Below are 24,864 nucleotides of genomic sequence, written 5' to 3'. Positions count from 1 at the left end.
ACCATGCTCACTATGCTAACCATGCTTACTATGATATGCATTTACACTATTTTAGATACTTTTCTCATCATGGACCATTATTTTACAATCTTTGTAACGTCTTATTACTTTCAAACACAGTTTATTAAAGATAATTCAGTGATAAATCATGGAATATGAATTAATAATGTTTGGCTGTCTATCTCTTAATGTAAATTTCTGTGATTTGAATGTGTTGTGTCCTGACAGAGATGTGGACTCTGCCATGAGTCAGTGTGGGGACAAAGAGGAGGGAGTCCCTCCCTCTGAAACATCTCTGTGTGGGGAACATGAGGGACAGACCAAAGCTCAGAGGTGAGATGACCACGGACTCTTCTTCATGTCAGAGCTCAGCACTCAAATCACTCAACCATCATGATTCACACTCACTGTCCCATCAGACACTGAAGTCCTCAACAAACAAATGTGTCCACAACATGATCTACTCACACAAATACATTCATTTTTGTTCGGATCAGGACGCAGAAGAAGAGACCTGGACCTGAACCTGAACCCAGCTGTGTGTCCATGAAGAGTGACTGGTCTATGGATAAACCTGTTCACTTTAAAGTTGGACAACCTGTTGATGAAAGGTAAGAATTTAAAACTCTATTTGTTGTTTTCTCACTCTCTCAGTGCCTCACAGTCCATGTGGGCGATGTGAGATCATTACTAATCTTTGGGCTTTTGGAAGGAAGTCTTTTTTTACTTTAACTCGAGTCTAAAGTCTCCGTCACAAGACGAGTAAAATTCATGTGACGTGAATCCAAAACTCTGCTTCTGCCTCAGATTGCAACACTAAGAAGACTGTTCACACGTCCACAACACAATCTACTCTGAATAACTTGCAGTGCTGATCCTGAAGCTTGTATCAATTCTCAAAATAACACTTTATATTAGTAATATCAATATAACGGAGGAGGAAAAGTCAATAATGATGATAAACAGAGAAAATTAAGGAGTCTGGTGTTTTTTTCTCTATGAAACTGCCTTTCATTAGTCAATTTGTTTCTTTCAGGATGCAGCAGAGACCTGAACCTGAACCCAGCTGTGTGTCCATGAAGAGTGACTGGTCTAAGGAACAACCTCTTGACATTAAAGTTGGACAACCTGCTGATGGAAGGTAAGACTTTTAAAACTGTATTTGTTGTTTTCTCACTCTCTCAGTGCCTCACAGTCCATGTGGGCGATGCCAGATCATTACTAATCTTTGGGCTTTTGGAAGGAAGTCCTTTTTGATTTAACTCGAGTCTAAAGTCTCAGTCACAAGACGAGTAAAATTCATGTGACGTGAATCCAAATCTCTGCTTCTGCCTCAGATTGCAACACTAAGAAGACTGTTCACATGTCCACAACATTATCTACTCTACTAGTCATTTGTAGTACTGATCCTGATGCTAGTATCAATTCTCAAAATAACACTTTATATTAGAAATATCGATATAACGGAGGAGGAAAAGTCAATAATGTTGATAAACAGAGAAAATTAAGGAGTCTGGTGTTTTTTCCTTATAAAACTGCCTTTCATTAGTCAATTTGTTTCTTTCAGGATGCAGCAGAGACCTGAACCTGAACCCAGCTGTGTGTCCATGAAGAGTGACTGGTCTAAGGAACAACCTCTTTACTTTAAAGTTGGACAAACTGTTGATGAAAGGTAAGAATTTTAAAGCTGAAGCTTTGTTTTTATGACTCCTCAGAAAAAGAATCTGGAACAAGTGGTATGGTATCTTAGAAGGAACTCAAGTATCAAGTTATCAGTCCCATGATTTTAGATCAATTCATATAAATACACTTCATTCAGGAACACTCTCCTCATAGATTTAACCTTTTATTGCAACACATGGAAATACAGTCATGCTTGGTGCTGATGACTCCACGCTTAATGCTTCCTGTATTAAAGAGCACATGCTGAGCCAAGACAGAGAGCGCAATGCAGAAATCCCCCAAAGCGACGGAACTCCAACAACAAGCTAGAATAACACCCATGCTAATCATCAACCAGACAATGGGAAAAATATCTGTGTAGCAGCGAGCCTGCTGCGGACCTCAGAAAAATTATAATCCTATGAATTAGATGCAGGCATTTATCCGGAAAGAGCTCATCCTATAGTTATGTGAAAAATCTGTGAAGGACTAAGCTTGCTGCCGACCTCAGCGATCCCAGAAGCTGTTGGGAGGAGGCAAGCATGCAACTCTTGAGGTCATGCTACCAAAACATGTGCAATGGAATCCAGCCAACCATTTCAAATGTAGCATTTCTTTAATACACAACGTAAAATTTGCATGTCCCGTTAAGTGTTAGCATTGATAGCCTTTGAGCTGAGACGATCTCGCTTACTCCCGGGCAAATGTATATAGGCTGATGAAGACAAGCGACCCATGCTTTTGGATGGATAGATGTTGGAACCAAGGCAGCTGGGAAGGTGGCACTGTTGTTTAGCGGTGGGACTTCAGTTCCCAGCCTTCTGTTCGGCGTGACGTCACCCGGAAGTGCTCCTGAATGCTGTGGTCGCACCTTTAGCGTTGGGACCTGGCAAAGTCTGTTGATATCTGTTGGAGCAGTTTTCAGACTACCATCTCACTGAGGGAGGACTGGATGTTTATTTTTAGTTTTTGGGAAGTAGCGGGTCCTCATCTTGATCTTCAATCCTGCATGAACTGACGCGAAGCTACATATAATACCCACCCACATCCAAAACTAGTACACAACTGTCCATCTCATCTTCAGTGGCTTGATTCTCAGCACCACAAAGGAGATACAGAAGGTATGTCATGCTACTTCCTGAGCCACAGCTCATGTTGTCTTCATATCAGAAAGAATCATCTGTGAACAGATGTGAGTCAGAAAATGTCCCTTAACTTGATGTTTTCTCTACAGAGTTGAGCAGGAGAGCTCAGAGGTCCCCACTGATCAGCAGAATCAACCACAGCTGGACTCCATGTTTATGGTGTGTACTTGTACAAACCCACCTTTCACTAGGAATTTCATCAACTACATACTAAATGATGATGTTCAGCAACAGCCTGATGAATCACACGTTGTTTTGAACCAGATTAAGTAAATTGTTCTGTTCCAGCTGCTGGAGGAGAACATCGTCACTTATGTGAAGAACGAGCTGAAGAAGATCCAGAAGGTTCTGAGTCCAAATTACCCAGAATGCTTAGAGAGTCAGCAGGAGGATGAGGAGGTGGTGGACAGTGAGGATGAAGAGCAGAGGAGCAGCAGAGAGGCATTTCTGCAGATCACACAGTTCTTCCTGAGGAGAATGAAGCAGGAGGAGCTGGCGGACTTTCTACAGAGCAGTAAGATGATTTTAAAATCTTTAACATGACGGAAAAGGGAAATGGAGGTAACATGGGAGAAGTTTACATTTCCAAACTGTGCCGCACACATCTGCATCAGATCAGAGGCTGTTTGTCCTCAACTGATGAGCTGAATCAAACTGTTGGAGGAGGAGAAACCATTCAGCCAGTGTTACATGTTCTGTTGTCTGATTTTCTGTAGGATCAACTCACTGGTTTCATTTGTTGTTTGTTCATTCAGGAAGTCATTCTGAAGTGTGTCAATGTAAACTCAAGTCTAACCTGAAGAAGAAGTTCCAGTGTGTGTTTGAGGGGATTGCTAACGCAGGAAACCCAACTCTTCTGAATCAGATCTACACAGAGATCTTCATCACAGAGGGAGGAACTTCAGAGGTCAATGATGAACATGAGGTCAGACAGATTGAAACAGCATCCAGGAAACCAATCAGACCAGAAACAACGATCAGGCAAGAAGACATCTTTAAACCCTCACCTGGGAGAGATGAACCAATCAGAGCAGTGATGACAAAGGGAGTGGCTGGCATTGGGAAAACAGTCCTAACACAGAAGTTCACTCTGGACTGGGCTGAAGACAAAGCCAACCAGGACGTACATTTCACATTTCCATTCACTTTCAGAGAGCTGAATGTGCTGAAAGAGAAAAAGTTCAGCTTGGTGGAACTTGTTCATCACTTCTTCAATGAAACCAAAGAAGCAGGAATCTGCAGGTTTGAAGAGTTCAACGTTGTGTTCATCTTTGACGGTCTGGACGAGTGTCGACTTCCTCTAGACTTCCACAACACTGAGGTCCTGACTGATGTTACAGAGTCCACCTCAGTGGATGTGCTGCTGACAAACCTCATCAGGGGGAAACTGCTTCCCTCTGCTCGCCTCTGGATCACCACACGACCTGCAGCAGCCGATCAGATCCCTCCTGAGTGTGTTGACATGGTGACAGAGGTCCGAGGGTTCACTGACCCACAGAAGGAGGAGTACTTCAGGAAAAAATTCAAAGATGATAAGCAGGGTGGCAGAATCATCTCCCACATCCAGACTTCACGAAGCCTCCACATCATGTGCCACATCCCAGTCTTCTGCTGGATCACTGCTACAGTTCTGGAGGATATGTTGAAAACCAGAGAGGGAGCAGATCTGCCCAAGACCCTGACTGAGATGTACATCCACTTCCTGGTGGTTCAGTCCAAAGTGAAGAATGTCAAGTATGATGGAGGAGCTGAGACGGATCCACACTGGAGTCCAGAGAGCAGGAAGATGATCGAGTCTCTGGGGAAACTGGCTTTTGAGCAGCTGCAGAAAGGAAACCTGATCTTCTATGAATCAGACCTGACAGAGTGTGGCATCGATATCAGAGCAGCGTCAGTGTACTCAGGAGTGTTCACACAGATCTTTAAAGAGGAGAGAGGACTGTACCAGGACAAGGTGTTCTGCTTCATCCATCTGAGTGTTCAGGAGTTTCTGGCCGCTCTTCATGTCCACCTGACATTCATCAACTCTGGAACCCTGTTGTCAGAAGAACAGACAGAGCCCAGGTTTTCTGAACCAACACATCTCTATCAGAGTGCTGTGGACGAGGCCTTACAGAGTCCAAACGGGCACTTGGACTTGTTTCTCCGCTTCCTCCTGGGTCTTTCACTAGAGATCAACCAGAAACACCTACGAGGCCTGCTGACACAGACAGGAAGTAGCTCACAGACAAAAGAGGAAACAGTCCGGTACATCAAGAAGAAGATCAGTGAGAATCTGTCTGCAGAGAAAAGCATCAATCTGTTCCACTGTCTGAATGAACTGGATGATCGTTCTCTGGTGGAGGAGATCCAACAGTCCCTGAGATCAGGAAGTCTCTCTACAGATAAACTGTCTCCTGCTCAGTGGTCAGCTCTGGTCTTCATCTTACTGTCATCAGAACAAGATCTGGAGGTGTTTGACCTGAAGAAATACTCTGCTTCAGAGGAGGCTCTTCTGAGGCTGCTGCCAGTGGTCAAAGCCTCCAACAAAGCTCTGTACGTGCTCACATAAATATCCAGACTCTATGTAGTTTGTATTCAATCAGACATATTAAGCGTTGTTTGTAATTATTGTCTCATGTATTGCGGATTCCTCTTCAGACTGAGTGATTGTAGACTGTCAGAGAGAAGCTGTGAAGCTCTGTCCTCAGTCCTCAGCTCCCAGTCCTCTAGTCTGAGACATCTGGACCTGAGTAACAACAACCTGCAGGATTCAGGAGTGAATCTGGTGTCTGATGGACTGAAGAGTCCACATTGCAGACTGGAGACTCTCAGGTTGGTGCTCAAATATTTGAAAATGACTCTGAGGTCTTTTTTTTGTTGTTTTTCTGTTTTTCCGTTTGTGTCTCTGCATATCTCAAGAACCATTTATTCGATCCACGTGACAGGTGTATTACTAGGGGACCCAAGTATGTGCAGTGTTGAATTTGGTTCAATATGGACGTGCAATATTCAGTATAAATACACTATTAATAACCCAAAAGTAACTGCTGTGCAGCAGTGTGGGGTTGGTCTCCTAGGAATTGACCATATTACTGATACTTAATAACCAAGTAGTTATTTCAAAGCTGGGGATGTCATGAGAACCGATACTTGCGATACCTACGATAGCTTTCGATTCTTTAACAAAAAACAATGCCTATATAAAATGTGCAGTCCAAATTCTTTGACACATGTAAGCATTTCAAAATTTGCCCCAAAAAATCCAATAGTTATTTTCCATAGTAACTAGTTACTTTTATAGTTTGTAACTCAGTTAGAAATTCAGTTACTTTTTTAAAGTAACATGCCCAACGCTGTTTAATAATAACATATTATTGTGTATTCTAAAATAAGCTAACAGAGCTAGCGTCAGTTGTCAGGTGTTGCCTCAGTAACAGTAAACATTAAGTAGTCTAAGTAAATATAGGAAATGCTGTGCAGGATAAATGAATAAAACTAGAATGACAGAAAGGCCTAGTTATTCATGAGTGGATGTTGAATATCGATGCATCTGATGCTCCAAGGACGACAAAGAAGAAAAGCAATTTCACAGTTTGTGACGCTTCGACGAGGTTCTCCATCTGCGCAGATGTCATTACAAACCTAATTTAATTTTAAACAGTGGACGTGAACATCTAACAGGACTGTATGTGTTTAGTCTGTCAGGGTGTCAGGTCACAGAGGAAGGCTGTGCTTCTCTGGTCTCAGCTCTGAGCTCCAACCCATCCCATCTGAGAGAGCTGGACCTGAGCTACAATCACTTGGGGGATTCAGGAGACAAGCTGTCTGCTGGACTGAAGGCTCCACACTGGGGACTGGACTCTCTCAGGTATGGACAGACATACTGGGCTCTCTCAGGTGTGGGCAGACAGACCGGGCTCTCTCTGGTATGGACAGACAGATTAGACTCTCTCAGGTATGGACAGACAAACTGGGCTCTCTCAGGTATGGACAGACAGACCGGACTCTCTCAGGTATGGACAGACAGACAGACAGGACTCTCTCAGGTATGGACAGACATACTGGGCTCTCTCAGGTGTGGGCAGACAGACCGGGCTCTCTCTGGTATGGACAGACAGATTAGACTCTCTCAGGTATGGACAGACAAACTGGGCTCTCTCAGGTATGGACAGACAGACCGGACTCTCTCAGGTGTGGACAGACAGACAGACTGGACTCTCTCAGGTGTGGGCAGACAGACCGGGCTCTCTCTGGTATGGACAGACAGATTAGACTCTCTCCGGTATGGGCAGACAGACAGACTGGACTCTCTCAGGTATGGACAGACAGACCGGACTCTCTCAGGTATGGACAGACAGACCGGACTCTCTCAGGTATGGACAGACAGACAGACAGGACTCTCTCAGGTATGGACAGACAGACAGACTGGATTCTCTCAGGTATGGACAGACAGACTGTTTCTGTCTCTAACTGATGAACTCTGGTTCATGTTGAAGGATCTGATGAGTGAAGTTGGATGAAGTTGATTGTGTCTTTGTGTCTTCCTGCAGGATGGACCCTGGTGGACTGCAGTGGTTGAGACCTGGTCTGAGGAAGTGTGAGTGTGTTTTTTAAGTTTGATTCATGAGAACTCAGCTGCTCATGTTACACTAGATTTTTACATGTTCTTGACTGAAGAAAAAAATACGAGTTTTTCCAGTTTCAATCAGGATTCAGCTTCTGGTTTTGTGCAGAAAGATTTCAGAATTCAATCAATTTAAAATCCACAAAGTGAAGTAAAAAGAGAGCTCTCTTTGTTCCTTCTTCCTTTGACTCTCACTGATATTATACAAGAGCTGTGTTGCCTTCAGATGCTGCTTTTAAACTCATACTTCACAAGTTTGACAGGTAGAAGTTGTGTTCAAGAAGCCATTAGTTTTCTTCTCCAGATGTGTTTAATACGTTTCCACTTAAACATCGTTCAAAAATGTAAATGAAATGTCTCTTTTAAATGATTTGATTTCAGTAATTGTAGTAGTTCATAAATCTCCTTTTGCCATTTTCTCTCCATCAGATGTCTGTGAACTGGAACTGGACACAAACACAGTAAACAATAAACTGTCTGACAACAACAGGAAGGTGACACATGTGGAGGAATATCAGTCATATCCTGATCATCCAGACAGATTTGACTACTGGGCTCAAGTGCTGTGTAGAGCTGGTCTAAGCGGTCGCTGTTACTGGGAGGTCGAGTGGAGAGGAAGAGTTTATATATCAGTGAGTTACAGAGGAATCAGAAGGAAAGGAGACAGTAATGACTGTTTGTTTGGATGGAATGATCAGTCCTGGTGTCTTGAGTGCTGTGATGATGATGGTTACTCTGTCTGTCACAATAAGAGAGGAACATACCTCACCTTCTCCTCCTCCTCCTCCTCCTCCTCCTCTGTCTCTGGTAGAGTAGCAGTGTATGTGGACTGTCCTGCTGGTACTCTGTCCTTCTACAGAGTCTCCTCTGACTCACTGATCCACCTCCACACCTTCAACACCACATTCACTGAACCTCTTTATCCTGGGTTTAGGTTGCTATACCCCGGTTCCTCAGTGTCTCTGTGTGGTCTGCAGGTCTGAGAGTCTCCTCCTGTGGACAGAAACACTGATTGAGGGTGCACTCACACTGTCCATTCATACCGTGCCAAAGCATGCTTCACGGCTAAAGTCGAGTTCGTTTGACCAGTGTGAGTACAACTGTTCCACACCCAGGCACGGCACAGGGTCGCGAGGGCAGAGGGAGGCAGGGCACGGATCATCTGGGCCAAGTGTGAGTGCGCCCTGAAGATCAGCTGCTGAAATCAAAGTTCAGTGTGTTCACCATCACACACACACTGCACTGTGAAATCTGTCTCACAATCACACACTGATCTGATATCAACTCTTTGATTTCCAACATTTAACACTTTCACTTACGAACAAGAAACTCTTCATGAAATGTGACGTCTGAAAATAATCCCAACTCTTTTGGGAAGTATTTATTTTATTTTTGAATATGATTTCATATATTTAAAATATTAAATCTTCTAAGATATCTGCTGATTCAAGCAGGGGACGATTTCTACTATCTGTTGAGTACAGTACTCCAAAGTACCCCAAGGGGTTTGTGTACCCCCATTTGAGAAACACTGCTTTAACCAATGGGTAGTCCTGTGAATAAAAATATCTACATATGCTTCTGTACTATGTTCAGCTTGTCATGTTTGCATCACATCGCATGATATTGCCATATATTATGTTATCGTATGAAGCACTCTTAGCTAGCTGGCTGGCTGGCTAACATGTAGGCAGGAGGTAACATAGATAACTCTTCAGTGATGGCCATCTTTTTGACTTATGATCTAACTTATTCAGCAATTGGAGGCAAACTGTTACTGCAAGTCTAATGTTTCTAAATGCTTTTAATAAAATATATAATTTTCATCCGGAGGGTCAGCGTGTCTTCATTTGATCGCTTTCTTCAGGTGAACTCTCTTTACCTGAGTTTAAGACATTCAACATCATCAGGTTTTATTATATTTATGATAACATTTCAGATGTATAATAGAATAAATCTGCAAGTGTTTGTTTCAGTTGTTTGTTCAAGCGTTTGTTTCAGTTGTTTGTTTCAGGTCTTTGCTTCAAGTGTTGGTTTTAATTGTTTTTTCCCATGAATCAATCCATCCATAAATAAGAGATAAGAAAATAAACACAATCTAAGAAGAGTATCCATTGAGTTCAAAGTTCTGCAGTCTGATCCAACAGTCCTGCAGTAAATCCTCCCCTTATAAGATGATATCAAACTTTATTGATCCCCATTAAACAAACGTTATCTGCAGCATCACAAAGATAGAAAATAGTACAAATTAATACAGTACATAAGAAGTTATATACCATCAACTATAACACAGCAGACGCGTATAACGTGGTATTACTGTATTTATATAGGAAGATATAAATACATATAGCACTGTATAACATTACTACTGTTAAGTTATTAACTAATGTTTGGTTATTAACAAAAATACAGTTTAGAACCATTTTTTTGGACCAAATGAACTCGGCCTGTCCAGTCGATATTCCAACTATTCTATTTCGTTGGTTAGTTTTAGTTTTATAACTCTTTTTTGGTGCTAGGGGGGACAGAATAAAGAACAGGCAGCTCAAACATGAATAAAGCAAGAGATGATGGGAAAAAATGTCTCTTTTCAAGCTGCGTTCTTTCTAGAGTCTGCAGAACCTGAAGGAGTCATTAAAGGTGGTCTCAAGGTGTAACAGGGTACAAGGTACGGGGCAGGGGGACTGTGTGTTATTTGCTTAAAAGGCTTGTCGCTGCACATCTCAGGTCACATCTCAGGGCATGAATATACGTTCAACTTTCACTTTCTCCTGTTGAGACGCAGTTTCTTTCCTCTGTGTTGAAGCTTTGGTAAGTGACTCTAAAGTCCAGGCAGCTCAAACCATAAATGGAGCAAGAGATGATGGGAAAAATGTCTCTTTTAAAGCTGCGTCCTTAAAAATGTGATGTGATTGTAAAAAAGACAGTACTGTTGATAATGATGCTTGAGAGGTTTGAATTATTTTATGAGTCTGCAGAATCTGAAGGAGTCATTAAAGGCGGTCTCAAGGTGTAACAAGGTACAAGGTACGGGGCAGGTGGACTTGTCTCTGCACATCTCAGGTCATTACTGTCTCCTGTTGTGTGGCACTTTCTTTCCTCCGTGTTAAATTGTTGGTAAGTGACTCTTTTCAGCTGATCTCTGATCTGTTAGTTTCATCAAACTGTCAAAATTTGTGTTGAAGACTTAAGAACTGTAGAAACAGTCAACTGTTAGCCACCGTGTTCAGGATCACCAGCTGCTCCAACCACAAATAGCTAACTATGCTAATGATGCTAAAGATTCTAACCATACTAACTATGCGAAATGATCCAAAATCTATTTTTTTAATAGATGAAATGTATCTCTGCTGACAAAGTGAGACCACACTGAAGCTGCAGTGATTATTTTCATTATTGATGGACCTCCTGATTATTTTCTTGGTTAATTAATGAACTGTTTAGTGAATATTGTCAGTTGGTGAAGTATCTTAGAGATGCATTACTGCCACCAAGTAGACTGAAGTCTCTACGCTCTCATTCATGGAGCAAACTACAAATAAGGGAGCTTTGAAAATACAGTTTAATCTTTTTATCAATGAATCTTGTGGGGAAACCGTAACTTTACATGTATGAACACTAAAAATAAAAATACAGTTCTCGTTAATTTCTATTTGCTTATTAGTTTTTTTCTTAAAGTTAAACCATTATTTTACATTCCTAATTTAACATCAAATTTCTTTGTGATCTTAATTATTGAGAAATTGTTTTTACTATTAAACTACACGAATACGCGTTATTGTGTACATAATTTTCAATTAGCTTTACATTTAAACATGAACTCTAAGCACAATAACTGTAAATAAGAGGTTTGAAATGATTTCAATATGCATTTACACTATTTCAGATACTTTTTTCAAATTAAACCATTATTTTACAATCTTAGCAACGTATTATTACTTTCAAACACAGTTTATTGAAGGTATTTCAGTAATAAATCATGGAATATGAATTAATAATGTTTGGATTTATATCTTTTAAAGTACATTTCTGTGATTTGAATGAATTGTGTCCTGACAGAGATGTGGACTCTGCCATGAGTCAGTGTGAGGACAAAGAGGAGGGAGTCCCTCCCTCTGAAACATCTCTGTGTGGGGAACATGAGGGACAGACCAAAGCTCAGAGGTGAGATGACCACGGACTCTTCTTCATGTCAGAGCTCAGCACTCAAATCACTCCACCATCATGATTCACACTCACTGTCCCATCAGACACTGAAGTCCTCAACATACAAATGTGTCCACAACATGATCTACTCACACAAATACATTCACTTTTGTTTGTTTTTATCAGGACGCAGCAGCAGAGACCTGAACCTGAACCTGAACCCAGCTGTGTGTCCATGAAGAGTGACTGGTCTATGGTTCACCCTCTTGACTTTAAAGTTGGACAAACTGTTGATGGAAGGTAAAACATTTGTGAAATGTTGTTTTGACCCTGAGGGCCACCATACAGGTCATCAGACTCATGATGCTCTCTCCAAGACCCTTATTAGCTTTTTAGTTTGGGACTAAACTGATTCGCTGCCTGTAATTTATTCTTTTAATGTTTTACTTGTATGTGTTTTTGTGATGCAACTATAAAATAATAAACACATTTTAGTGGAATCAAAGAAAGGAGATAAAGCAGATTTGAATTAGTTTACAAGCTTCATCAAGTTCAAAGTTCTGCAGTCTGATACAACAGTCCTGCAGTAAATCTTCCCCTTTATGAGATGATATTAAACTTTATTGATCCCCAGAGAACAGAGGGCCCTTCTGTGTGGAGTTTGCATGTTGTCCCCGTGTCTGTGTGGGTTTTCTCCGGGTTCTCCGGTTTCCTCCCACAGTCCAAAGACGTGCAGGTGTTCGGTTCATTGATGACTCTAAATCACCCGTAGGTGTGAGTGGTTGTCTGTCTCTGTTCGTCTCTATGTGTCCTGTGATAGACTGGCGTCCTGTCCAGGGTGGACCCCGCCTCACACCCGATGTCAGCTGGGATCGGCTCAAGCCCCCCTGCGACCCCGACCCCGGGATAAGCGGTTGAAGATGAACATGATAGTATATGAAAAAATATAAAGTAATATAATGTAGTTTAACAATTCATATAAGACTGATACACATTTTATTTTATGATAATGTTCAGGTATTAACATTAATAATACCTAGTTATTAATTTTACTATTTGTTTTATAACCCTTTTTTGTGATGCTAGGGCAGAATGAAAAACAGGCAGCTCAAACATAAATAAAGCAAGAGATGATGGGAAAAAATGTCTCTTTTCAAGCTGCGTTCTCTTAAAAATGTGATGTGACTTCTGTAAAAAGACACAGTACTGTTGATAATCTGGCACAAGGTATGGGGCGGGTGGACTTTGTGTTATTTGCTTAAAAGGCATGTCTCTGCACATCTCAGGGCATGAATATATGTTCAACATGATCTACTCAAACAAATACATTCATTTTTGTTTGTATCAGGACGCAGAAGAAGAGACCTGAACCTGAACCTGTACGCAGCTGTGTGTCCATGAAGAGTGACTGGTCTATGGAACAACCTTTCAACTTTAAAGTTGGACAAACTGTTGATGGAAGGTAAGACATTTAAAACTGTATTTGTTGTTTTCTCACTCTCTCAGTGCCTCACAGTCGATGTGGGCGATGTCAGATCATTACTAATCTTTGAGTTTTTGAAAGGAAGTTTTTTTTAATTTGAGTCAAGTCTAAAGTCTCAGTCACAAGACGAGTAAAATTTATGTGACGTGAATCCAAAACTCTGCTTTTGCTTCAGAGTACAACACTAAGAAGATCGTTTACATGTCCACAACATTATCTACTCCGACATTACAGTACTGATCCTGATGCTAGTTTAAATTCTAAAAATAAGACTTTGTATTAGTAATATTGATATAATAGAAGAGGAGGAAGAAGACATATTCTTCATTAATCCCTAAGTGAGAAGTCAATCATGATGATAAACAGAGCAAATTAATGAATAAGACTGTTTTTCCCTTTGAAACTGATTTTCATTAGTCAGTTTGTTTCTATCTGGATACAAAAGAAAAGACCTGAACCAGAACCAGGACCTAAGGGTCACCTTAGACAACCTGCTGCTAAAAGGAAAGGATTTAAAACTGAAAGGTGTTTTTATCTGACTCCTGAAAAGAAGAATCACATCTTCACATTCAACATTTTCTTTCTAAAAAAAGTCATTTGGTATTCAAGACATACCGGTAACTCAGGTACAAAGTCCATAACTGTATTTATCAGTTATCTGTCCATGTTGTCTTTAGGGATTTTATTCCCAGCACAAAGACGCAGAAGGTGTGTATTGTTCCTCTACTTGTCTTGAACTACACGACTCTGTCCTGCTGCCTCCTGAGACACAGCTGCAGCTCATGTTGTCTTCATATCAGAAAGAATCATCTGTGAACAGATGTGAGTAAGAAAATGCCCCTAAACTTGGATGTTTTCTCTACAGAGTTGAGCAGAAGAGCTCAGAGGTTCCCACTGATCAGCAGCATCAAACACAGCTGGACTCAGTGTTTTTGGTGTGTACATGTACAAACCCACCTTTCACTACTAATTTCATAGTAAATGATAGTGAACTAGATTAAATGAATTGTTCTGTTCCAGCTGCTGGAGGAGAACATCGTCACTTTTGTGAAGAACGAGCTGAAGAAGATCAAGAATGTTATAAGTTCAAATTACCCAGAATGCATAGAGAGTCAGAGGGAGGATGAGGAGGTGTTGGACAGTGAGGATGAAGAGCAGAGGAGCAGCAGAGAGGCGTTTATGAAGATCACACTAGTGTTCCTGAGGAGAATGAAGCAGGAGGAGCTGGCGGACTTTCTGCAGAGCAGTAAGATGAGTTTAATATCTTTAACATGATGGAAAAGGGAAATGGAGGCAGCATGGGAGAAGTTCACATTTCCAAACTTTGCTGCACACATCTACATCAGACCAGAGGCTGTTTGTCCTCAACTGATGAGCTGAATCAAACTTTTGGAGGAGGAGAATCTATTCAGCCAGTGTTCAATGTTCTGTTGTCTGGTTTTCTGTAGGATCAACTCACTGGTTTCATTTGTTGTTTGTTCATTCAGGAATTCATTCTGGAGTTTGTCAATGTAAACTCAAGTCTAACCTGAAGAAGAAGTTCCAGTGTATGTTTGAGGGGATCGCTAAAGCAGGAAACCAAACTCTTCTGAATCAGATCTACACAGAGATCTTCATCACAGAGGGAGGGAGTGCAAAGGTCAATGATGAACATGAGGTCAGACAGATTGAAACAGCATCCAGGAAACACGACAGACCAGAAACAACAATCAGACAAGAAGACATCTTTAAACCCTCACCTGGGAGAGATGAACCAATCAGAGCAGTGATGACAAAGGGAGTGGCTGGCATTGGGAAAACAGTGTTAACACAGAAGTTCACTCTGGACTGGGCTGAAGACAAAGCCAACCAGGACATACACTTCACATTTCCATTCACTTTCAGAGAGCTGAATGTGCTGAAGCAGAGAAAGTTCAGCTTGGTGGAACTTGTTCATCACTTCTTTAGTGAAACTAAAGAAGCAGGAATCTGCAGGTTTGAAGAGTTCAACGTTGTGTTCATCTTTGACGGTCTGGATGAGTGTCGACTTCCTCTGGACTTCCACAACACTGAGGTCCTGACTGATGTTACAGAGTCCACCTCAGTGGATGTGCTGCTGACGAACCTCATCAGGGGGAAACTGCTTCCCTCTGCTCGCCTCTGGATCACCACAAGACCTGCAGCAGCCAATCAGATCCCTCCTGAGTGTGTTGACATGGTGACAGAGGTCCGAGGGTTCACTGACCCACAGAAGGAGGAGTACTTCAGGAAAAAATTCAAAGATGATAAGCAGGGCGGCAGAATCATCTCCCACATCCAGACATCACGCAGCCTCCACATCATGTGCCACATCCCAGTCTTCTGCTGGATCACTGCTGCAGTTCTGGAGGATGTGACGAGAACCAGAGAGGGAGCGGAGCTGCCCAAGACCCTGACTGAGATGTACATCCACTTCCTGGTGGTTCAGTCCAAAGTGAAGAACATCAAGTATGATGGAGGAGCTGAGACGGATCCACACTGGAGTCCAGAGAGCAGGAAGATGATCGAGTCTCTGGGGAAACTGGCTTTTGAGCAGCTGCAGAAAGGAAACCTGATCTTCTATGAATCAGACCTGACAGAGTGTGGCATCGATATCAGAGCAGCCTCAGTGTACTCAGGAGTGTTCACACAGATCTTTAAAGAGGAGAGAGGACTGTACCAGGACCAGGTGTTCTGCTTTATCCATCTGAGTATTCAGGAGTTTCTGGCTGCTCTACATGTCCATCTGACGTTCACCAACTCTGGAGTCGACCTGCTGTCAGGAAAACAAACATCCGGCTTGTGGTTTCTACTTAGAAACAAACCTAAACCAACACATCTCTATCAGAGTGCTGTGGACGAGGCCTTACAGAGTCCAAACGGACACCTGGACTTGTTCCTCCGCTTTCTCCTGGGTCTTTCACTAGAGATCAACCAGAAACAGCTACGAGGCCTGCTGACACAGACAGGAAGTAGCTCACAGACAAAAGAGGAAACAGTCCAGTACATCAGGAAGCAGATCAGTGAGAATCTGTCTGCAGAGAAAAGCATCAATCTGTTCCACTGTCTGAATGAACTGGATGATCGTTCTCTGGTGGAGGAGATCCAACAGTCCCTGAGATCAGGAAGTCTCTCTACAGATAAACTGTCTCCTGCTCAGTGGTCAGCTCTGGTCTTCATCTTACTGTCATCAGAACAAGATCTGGAGGTGTTTGACCTGAAGAAATACTCTGCTTCAGAGGAGGCTCTTCTGAGGCTGCTGCCAGTGGTCAAAGCCTCCAACAAAGCTCTGTACGTGCTCACATGAATATCAGATTAATGTAGTTTGTATTCATTCAGAACTAACAACGATTGTTTGTAATTATTGTCTCATGTATTGCTGATTGCTCTTCAGACTGAGTGGCTGTAATCTTTCAGAGAGAAGCTGTGAATCTCTGTCCTCAGTCCTCTGCTCCCAGTCCTCTAGTCTGAGACATCTGGACCTGAGTAACAACGACCTGCAGGATTCAGGAGTGAATCTGGTGTCTGATGGACTGAAGAGCCCACACTGCAGACTGGAGACTCTCAGGTTGGTGCTCAGCTATTTTAAGATGATGACTCTCTGAGCTCCCATTTTCTTCATATTTTAAGTGTTGGATGGACTTTCTATTGAATCCTTTCAGGTTGAGTGGCTGTCAATTGTCAGAGAGAAGCTGTGCAGCTCTGTCCTCAGTCCTCAGCTCCCAGTCCTCTAGTCTGAGACATCTGGACCTGAGTAACAACGACCTGCAGGATTCAGGAGTGAATCTGGTGTCTGATGGACTGAAGAGCCCACACTGCAGACTGGAGACTCTCAGGTTGGTGCTCAGCTATTTTAAGATGATGACTCTCTGAGCTCCCATTTGCTTCATATTTTAATTGTTGGATGGACTTTCTATTGATTCCTTTCAGGTTGAGTGGCTGTCAATTGTCAGAGAGAAGCTGTGAAGCTCTGTCCTCAGTCCTCAGCTCCCAGTCCTCTAGTCTGAGACATCTGGACCTGAGTAACAACAACCTGCAGGATTCAGGAGTGAATCTGGTGTCTGATGGGCTGAAGAGTCCACACTGCAGACTGGAGACTCTCAGGTTGGTGTTCAGCTATTTTAAGATGATGACCCTCTGAATTTTAACTTTCTGTTTGTCTATTTGTGTGTCCCTGCATATCTCAAGAACCATTCATTCGATCTACTTCACACTTGGCAGGTGTATTACTGGGGCCCAAGGATGAGTAGTATCAAATCTGGTGCAATATGGACACGAGAAATGTTCAATATAAATAGCCTTTTAATGACCCAAACCCACAAATGTGCAGCAGTGTGAGGTTGGTCTTTTTGGGAGTCGACCTTGTTGGGGTAGCAGTGGGTTAACAATACCTCACAAGCAGTGATTATATCAATGCAAGTGACTAAACATGTCTATTTGAAAATTAATACCTCTGCTAAATGTATTTGACCGTGCGTTTCTGACCGCAGATGTTGAACCCACTAACATTACAACTGTACTCCACTTCCCTCGAGTCGACAAGCTTGAGCAGATTTCCTGCAGGAAACACAGCGCCACTATGCAACTTAAGTACCTAATAACATTAAAGTTGGAAAAATACCTGCACTAGTTATATCCATCTACTTCACAATGGAGGCTGTTATGTCAAAGCAGCATTTACATTGAGGGCGAAAGTGAAGCAACATATCCAGAGACGGACGATCAGCCACCTGCTGTTTCCACCAGAAGTGCTTTCTCTGCTTTAAATGGACAGAGAGACGGTTTCTGTCTCTAACTGATGAACTCTGGTTCATGTTGAAGGATCTGATGAGTGAAGTTGGATGAAGTTGATTGTGTCTTTGTGTCTTCCTGCAGGATGGACCCCGGTGGACTGCAGTGGTTGAGACCTGGTCTGAGGAAGTGTGAGTGTGATTTTTTAAGTTTGATTCATTAGAACTCAGCTGCTCATGTTACACTAGATTTTTACATGTACTTGACTGAAGTACAAAGATGAGTTTTTCCAGTTTCAATCAGGATTCAGCTTCTGGTTCTGTGAAGAAAGATTTGAGAACTTAAAATCCACGACAACAAAGTGAAGTCAGTGATCCAACAGAACTAATAATTCAAATTCATTAACAGTGACCACGCAGTGCCGGACTCACGTGCACCCGCCGCTGTCTGCTTCATGTCCTTGACTCACCACCGGATCAGAGGGTTTTTCATGAGCAAAAAAATAAAATAAATGATTTGACGATTAGTCGACTATAGGCAAGAAGTGACCAATCAGATTCGAATATGAAATGTATTAATCAGGGACACCCCTAACATGTTTATTGATGTGGCTTATCAGCTGTTAAAATTGGGTCCACACGAGGAAATGTAACAGAATATTGTTGACAGTAAAGTAGTTCATAGATCAACAGATGATGACCTGCAGCTGTGTCTTGTTGTCTCCATCAGATGTCTGTGAAGTGGAACTGGACACAAACACAGTTAACAGAAGCCTCAAACTGTCTGACAACAACAGGAAGGTGACACATGTGGAAGAGGATCAGTCATATCCTGATCATCCAGACAGGTTTGACTCCTGGGCTCAGCTGCTGTGTAGAACTGGTCTGACTGGTCGCTGTTACTGGGAGGTCGAGTGGAGAGGAGGCGTTTATATATCAGTGAGTTACAGAGGAATCAGAAAGAAAGGAGACAGTTATGACTGTTTGTTTGGAGAGAATGATCAATCCTGGTGTCTGTGGTGCTCTGATCATGGTGATTACTCTGTCTGCCACGATAACAGAGAAACAACCATCCCCTCCTCCTCCTCTGTCTCTCACAGAGTAGCAGTGTATGTGAACTGTCCTGCCGGCTCTCTGTCCTTCTACAGAGTCTCCTCTGACACACTGATCCACCTCCACACCTTCAACACCACATTCACTGAACCTCTTTATCCTGGGTTTAGGTTGTGGTCACGTGGTTCATCAGTGTCTCTGTGTGGTCTGCAGGTCTGAGAGTCTCTCCTGTGGACAGAAACACTGAAGATCAGCTGCTGAAATCAAAGTTCAGTGAGTTCACCATCGCACACACTTTGCACTGTGAAGCAGATCTGTCTCACACTCAAACACTGATCTGATTTCATCTCTAAAGGACACTGAGTGGCTCCAGTTTGTAAGGCATGGGCATGTTAGCTAGCGAGCTAACATAGTTAGCTGCTTTCTCAACATAAAACTTTCAAAAACTAATGTTAACGTTATGTAGCAGACAACTTTACTGGACAATGATGTGGAAAATTATCGAGGGACCTTCTTTTTATAAAGCAGAAATAACAATAGCAAGCTTATGACATACAACGAAGCAAGTTAGCTCGTAAATGTACAGTTTGAACAGCAGGACAAAGCACATGAAAGCCTGTAACGTTAATAAAAGAAAAGAAGAAGTTTGCTCACATGGCAGACAGCGTCGATGTGTCCTGCGGTAAATAAATGACGTCAGCAGCAACAAACACACAGCAGCAGTGCAGGGGGTCGTCCTGTTCCAGCGTTGAGAGCAGACGGGTCCGAAACGTTTCACTTGTAAATGTACTACGCAATATTTGATCATCAGAATAGTTTTTATATGACAAACATTAAATCTGTACACGGTGGGGGATCATTAAGAATTATCACGATGTGTTATTTGGATTAAATATTTTCATCTGTGAAATCAAATAAAAATAAAACATTGTGACCTGAGCCACACATGTTGGTTGGGTTTTTACATTTTTTTGTGATCTTTTTAAGTGCTTTTGTTTCAAGAGTTTGTTTCAGGTGCATTTCTGTGATGTAGTGTCTCCAGTGTGTGTGTGTGTGTGTGTGTGTGTGTGTGTGTGTGTGAGTGTGTTAGTGTGTGTGTGTGTGTGTGTGTGGTCCTACCTGTTTGCTGGTTGTAGTTCCCGGTTTCTTGTTTTCAACTTTTTATTTCAGGTGTTTGTTTAAAGTGTTTGCTTCAGGGGTTTGTATCAAGTATTACAGGTGTGTGTGTGTGTGTGTGTGTGTGTGTGGGGGGGGGGTCCTACCAGCTGGTTTGATAGTTGTAGTTCCCAGTTCCTTGTTTTCAGCTTTTTATTTCAGGTGTTTGCTTCAGGGGTTTGTTTAACGTGTTTCAGGTGTGTGTGTGTGTGTGTTTGTGTGTGTGTGTGTGGTCCTACCTGCTGGTTTGCTGGCTATAGTTCCTGGTCTCTTGTCTCTTTGACATCCCCATCCTCTGTCTCTGGTAGAGTAGCAGTGTATGTGAACTGTCCTGCCGGCTCTCTGTCCTTCTACAGAGTCTCCTCTGACTCACTGATCCACCTCCACACCTTCAACACCACATTCACTGAACCTCTTTATCCTGGGTTTATGTTGTGGTCACGTGGTTCTTCAGTGTCTCTGTGTGGTCTGCAGGTCTGAGAGTCTCTCCTGTGGACAGAAACACTGAAGATCAGCTGCTGAAATCAAAGTTCAGTGTGTTCACCATCACACACACTTTGCACTGTGAAGCAGATCTGTCTCACACTCAAACACTGATCTGATTTCATCTCTAAAGGACACTGAGTGGCTCCAGTTTGTAAGGCATGGGCATGTTAGCTAGCGAGCTAACATAGTTAGCTGCTTTCTCAACATAAAACTTTCACAAACTAATGTTAACGTTATATAGCAGACAACTTTACTGGACAATGATGTTGAAAATGATCGAGGGACCTTCTTTTTATAAAGCAGAAATAACAATAGCAAGCTTATAACATACAACTTAGCAAGTTAGCTCGTAAATGTACCATTTCAACAGCAGGACAAAGCACATGAAAGCCTGTAACGGTAATATAAGAAAAGAAGAAGTTTGCTCACATGGCAGACAGCGTCGATGTGTCCTGCGGTAAATAAATGACGTCAGCAGCAACAAACACACAGCAGCAGTGCAGGGGGTCGTCCTGTTCCAGCGTTGAGAGCAGACGGGTCCGAAATGTTTCACTTGTAAATGTACTACGCAATATTTGATCATCAGAATAGTTTTTATATGACAAATATTAAATCTGTACACGGTGGGGGATCATTAAGAATTATCACGATGTATTATTTGGATTAAATATTTTCATCTGTGAAATCAAATAAAAATAAAACATTGTGACCTGAGCCACACATGTTGGTTGGGTTTTTATGTAAAGTTTTTAAGTGCTTTTGTTTCAAGAGTTTGTTTCAGGTGCGTTTCTGTGATGTAGTGTCTCCAGTGTGTGTGTGTGTGTGTGTGTGTGTGTGTGTGTGTGTGTGTGTGTGTGTGTGTGTATGTCTGGTCCTACCTGCTGGTTTGCTGGTTGTAGTTCCCAGTTTCTTGGTTTCAGCTTTTTATTTCAGGTCTTTGTTTAAAGTGTTTGTTTAAGTGTTTGTTTAAAGTGTTTCAGGTGTGTGTGTGTGTGTGTGTGTGTGTGTGTGGTCCTACCTGCCGGTTTGCTGGTTATAGTTCCCAGTTTCTTGTTTTCAGCTTTTTATTTCAGGTTTTTGTTTAAAGTGTTTGTTTCAGGGGTTTGTTTAAAGTGTTTCAGGTGTGTGTGTGTGTGTGTGTGTGTGTGTGTGTGTGTGTGTGTGTGTGTGTGTGTGTGTGTGTGTGCGTGTGTGGTCCTACCTGCTGGTTTGCTGGTCGTAGTTCCAGGTCTCTTGTCTCTTTGATGGATTCAATCCCTTTCAGACAACAGAAGTGCTCTAAAAGCAGGAGACAGCGCCCTCATCAGTCACCTCTCTGTGCTAAATAGATACTGAGTGATAGAAATGGGGAAAGGAGAATTCAAAAGTACCTTTTTAAGTTTTGAAGCCATCTAAAGAGTCGTCCTTTCAGTCCAGCTGAAGGTCGGTCAGGGCTGCGGCTCCAGCTGCAGTCGCGTTGTTCTTGTTGCACCAACAAAGACAAGGAACGCAGAGTGGGACGTTAGCGTCTGTTGTTCACATGTAACATCAATGTAATGCGTTCAGATATTTTTACTGCTTCCTCGTATGAAATCAAAACTTCCGCTCACCAAAACTTCCAGTCATCTCTTTCTGTAGAGCTTCAGCCGCAGAGGTGTGTGTTCATCAAGTGCAGCTGAGAAGGAAAACAGCAGATTGTGATCGTTCATGATAGAGCTGCAGGGTAAACGTGTCAAATATCATGTCCGTCTGTCTGCACCTCAAAATACACTCTTTAGTGTTTCATCAGTGAGTTCAAAATGCTACATGTGCACAAAGAAGAAGAAGAAGAAGAAGAAGAATTCATTTTACACACACACATGCACAGAAACAGGACCTATATACATGCAACTAAGGGAGAGATGTTAGAGCGAGGGGGCTGCGAGTGACCGGCGCCCCGAGCAGTTAGGGGTTTGGTGCCTTGCTCAACAGCACCAGTGCCCAGGAGATGAACTGGCACCTCTCCAGCCACCCGTCCACGCTCCATACATGGTCCACACAGGGACTCTGCCGCCCCCAAACGGTTGTTATACAAGATGTCGAACCACTGAGAGCTGATAGGGGAAAACTGATGCTAACTACATGCTAACTGTCTTAGCTAACCACAGTATCACAACACACGGGGTACGAGGTAACAGTGAAATATGGAATAGTGGCCATAGTAGAGTCTCCATAATGTATTTTTTAAGGCACTACAATCTTTTAATTTTTCATCCACAAAAATAGAAATCTGAAACTACCCCCATTTTAAAAAAAATCTGAATTAATTTAAAATAAATGTTAAAATCTTTAAAATGAATGAATGGAACTAAAGCACAGAAATTATATAACATTTTTAAACACTTCCCCACTGCGTCCGCGCACTAATTAATCTGTTTCCCCCTTGTTTAAAAAGTAAATAAATATTTACTTTTTATATATATATATATTATATATATTTTTGTATGTACTTTATTGTATTGTCAGATCTTTATGAATATGTTTGTAATGTTTTTGATGATTGTGAAATGCTTTAAATAAAGTTTTGGGGAAACAAAGTAGTAGTAAACTTGTTTTGCTTTGTTTATTTTAATATATTTTATTTTAGAAAGTGAGATAATAGTCAACACAAACATTTGGACACTTTTCTTATCCAGACCCGGAAATGACTCAAATTAAACTCCAAACTCCTCTATATTGCGTAGGAACGTGCTTATATACATTCAGAAAAAGTCACTTTAATAAATAAATGAATACATAAATAAATAACTAAGTAATAAAGGCGGGAAATATGGTTAGCGTCATCAGCCAAGAGCCGGTTTTAAGCTAGCAGTCAAAATATAACAGTAGTATTTTTCCCTAAAGTGCGTGAAAACACACATTTAACACGATTAAAACATTATCAAATGTATAAAAACGAGTCAAACAAACCTTGTTGTTGTTTCATCTCGGTGCTGTGGAGTGAATTAAACCGTTTCCTTTGGTTTTTTAAGTCTTTTTTAAAAGTTTTTATTGTCCATTAAAAAAAACGTCCGTTGGTGTTCCGTGAAACAGCGACATCTCCATGGAGACAGCGGCGGGGTTTCGCGCCACTGCAGTCGAATGACGTCATGTTCTTCTTCTTCTTCTTCTTCTGCTGCAGCTGCTGCTGCTTCTTCTTCTTCTTCTCCTTTTAATTGTATTGACAATTAATGTACTTTTGGAAAACTTTTAATACAATTATCAATAAACCATTAAAAAAATAATACAATTGGTAAAATAATATATATTTATTTGCATGAAAATTAATTTATTTGTCTGTAATGTCTTTATTTGTTGTCATGGTAACCGTGTCTTCTGTTCTTGTCTATTTCCATATTTGTTTTGTTTTTTGTCTGAAAATAATTGTTAATTAAATAAAGAATAATTTAAAAAAAGGAATGAAAAACATCATCTGATTTTTTTTATTAATTTACTTTTGGAAAACTGTTAATTCAATTATTAATAAAACTATAAAACAAATAATACAATTCCTAAAATAATATATCTTCTTTTGTCTGAAAATATTTTTTGTTGAAATAAAATAGAATTAAAAAAACAGGAATCACTTTGACAACATTTTGATTGTATTTACAATTAATGTACTTTTTTAAAACTGTTATAATAATATAATATATACTATAATTATTAATAAAACTATAAAACAAATAATACAATTCCTAAAATAATATATTTTCTTTTGTCTGAAAATATGTTTTGTTGAAATAAAAAAGAATTAAAAAAAACAGGAATCACTTTGACATTTTGATTGTATTGACAATTAATTTACTTTTTTTAAAACTGTTATAATAATATAATATATACTATAATTATTAATAAAACTATAAAAACAAATAATACAATTCCTAAAATAATATATTTTCTTTTGTCTGAAAATATTTTTTGTTGAAATAAAATATAATTTAAAAAAACAGGAATCACTTTAACATTTTGATTGTATTGACAATTAATTTACAATAAATTAAAAACAATAAAAACAATAAAACAATTAAAATAAATAAAATAAACCATTGATATTTGTCTGTAGTATTTGTAGTTGTTGTCATGGTAACCGTGTCTTCTGTTCTTGTCTATTTCCATGTTTATTTGTTTTTTGTCTGAAAATAATTGTTGATTAAATAAAGAATAATAAAAAAACAGGAACATAAAAAAAAAACATGGCAGTTTTGTGTCGTAACCGAAGGTCAGACTCATTCTCGCTTCTGATTGGCTCTGACGATGTAAACCCCGCCCCCTCCGGCTCCACATGGCCTATCGCTGCTCTGACTGCTCCGTCCGCCTGTCACTCAAACTCCCTCTCAGCCAATCAGGTGCCTTTGTCCTTTTCACGTCCGTCCGCCGGCGCAGAGCAGCGACTCTTCCAAC

At 41.1% G+C, this 24,864-nt stretch overlaps 1 protein-coding gene across 1 annotated transcript; it reads left to right on the top strand.

Annotated features, from left to right (window-relative positions):
* Nucleotides 1-233: 233 nt before the first annotated feature.
* On the top strand, nt 234-19,041 carry LOC310947355 (uncharacterized protein; the record flags this gene model as incomplete). Its single annotated transcript, XM_083914145.1, has 21 exons — nt 234-333; nt 498-611; nt 1,037-1,141; nt 1,568-1,672; nt 2,897-2,966; nt 3,096-3,321; nt 3,563-5,342; nt 5,448-5,764; nt 6,471-6,657; nt 7,340-7,386; nt 7,843-8,390; nt 8,529-8,584; nt 11,473-11,577; nt 13,908-13,977; nt 14,063-14,288; nt 14,530-16,330; nt 16,434-16,607; nt 16,702-16,875; nt 16,970-17,143; nt 17,915-17,961; nt 18,500-19,041. The coding sequence occupies exons 1-21, from the start codon at nt 245-247 to the stop codon at nt 19,039-19,041; spliced, it is 6,957 nt and encodes a 2,318-aa protein (XP_083770271.1). The 5' UTR covers nt 234-244.
* Between the last annotated feature and the right edge of the window lie 5,823 nt (nt 19,042-24,864).

This window comes from Echiichthys vipera (assembly GCF_963691815.1).
Source record: "Echiichthys vipera genome assembly, chromosome: 5".
NCBI lineage: Eukaryota > Metazoa > Chordata > Actinopteri > Perciformes > Trachinidae > Echiichthys > Echiichthys vipera.
The sequence above is the reverse complement of the archived record's forward strand: the minus strand, read 5'-3'. Positions and strand labels throughout refer to the sequence as shown.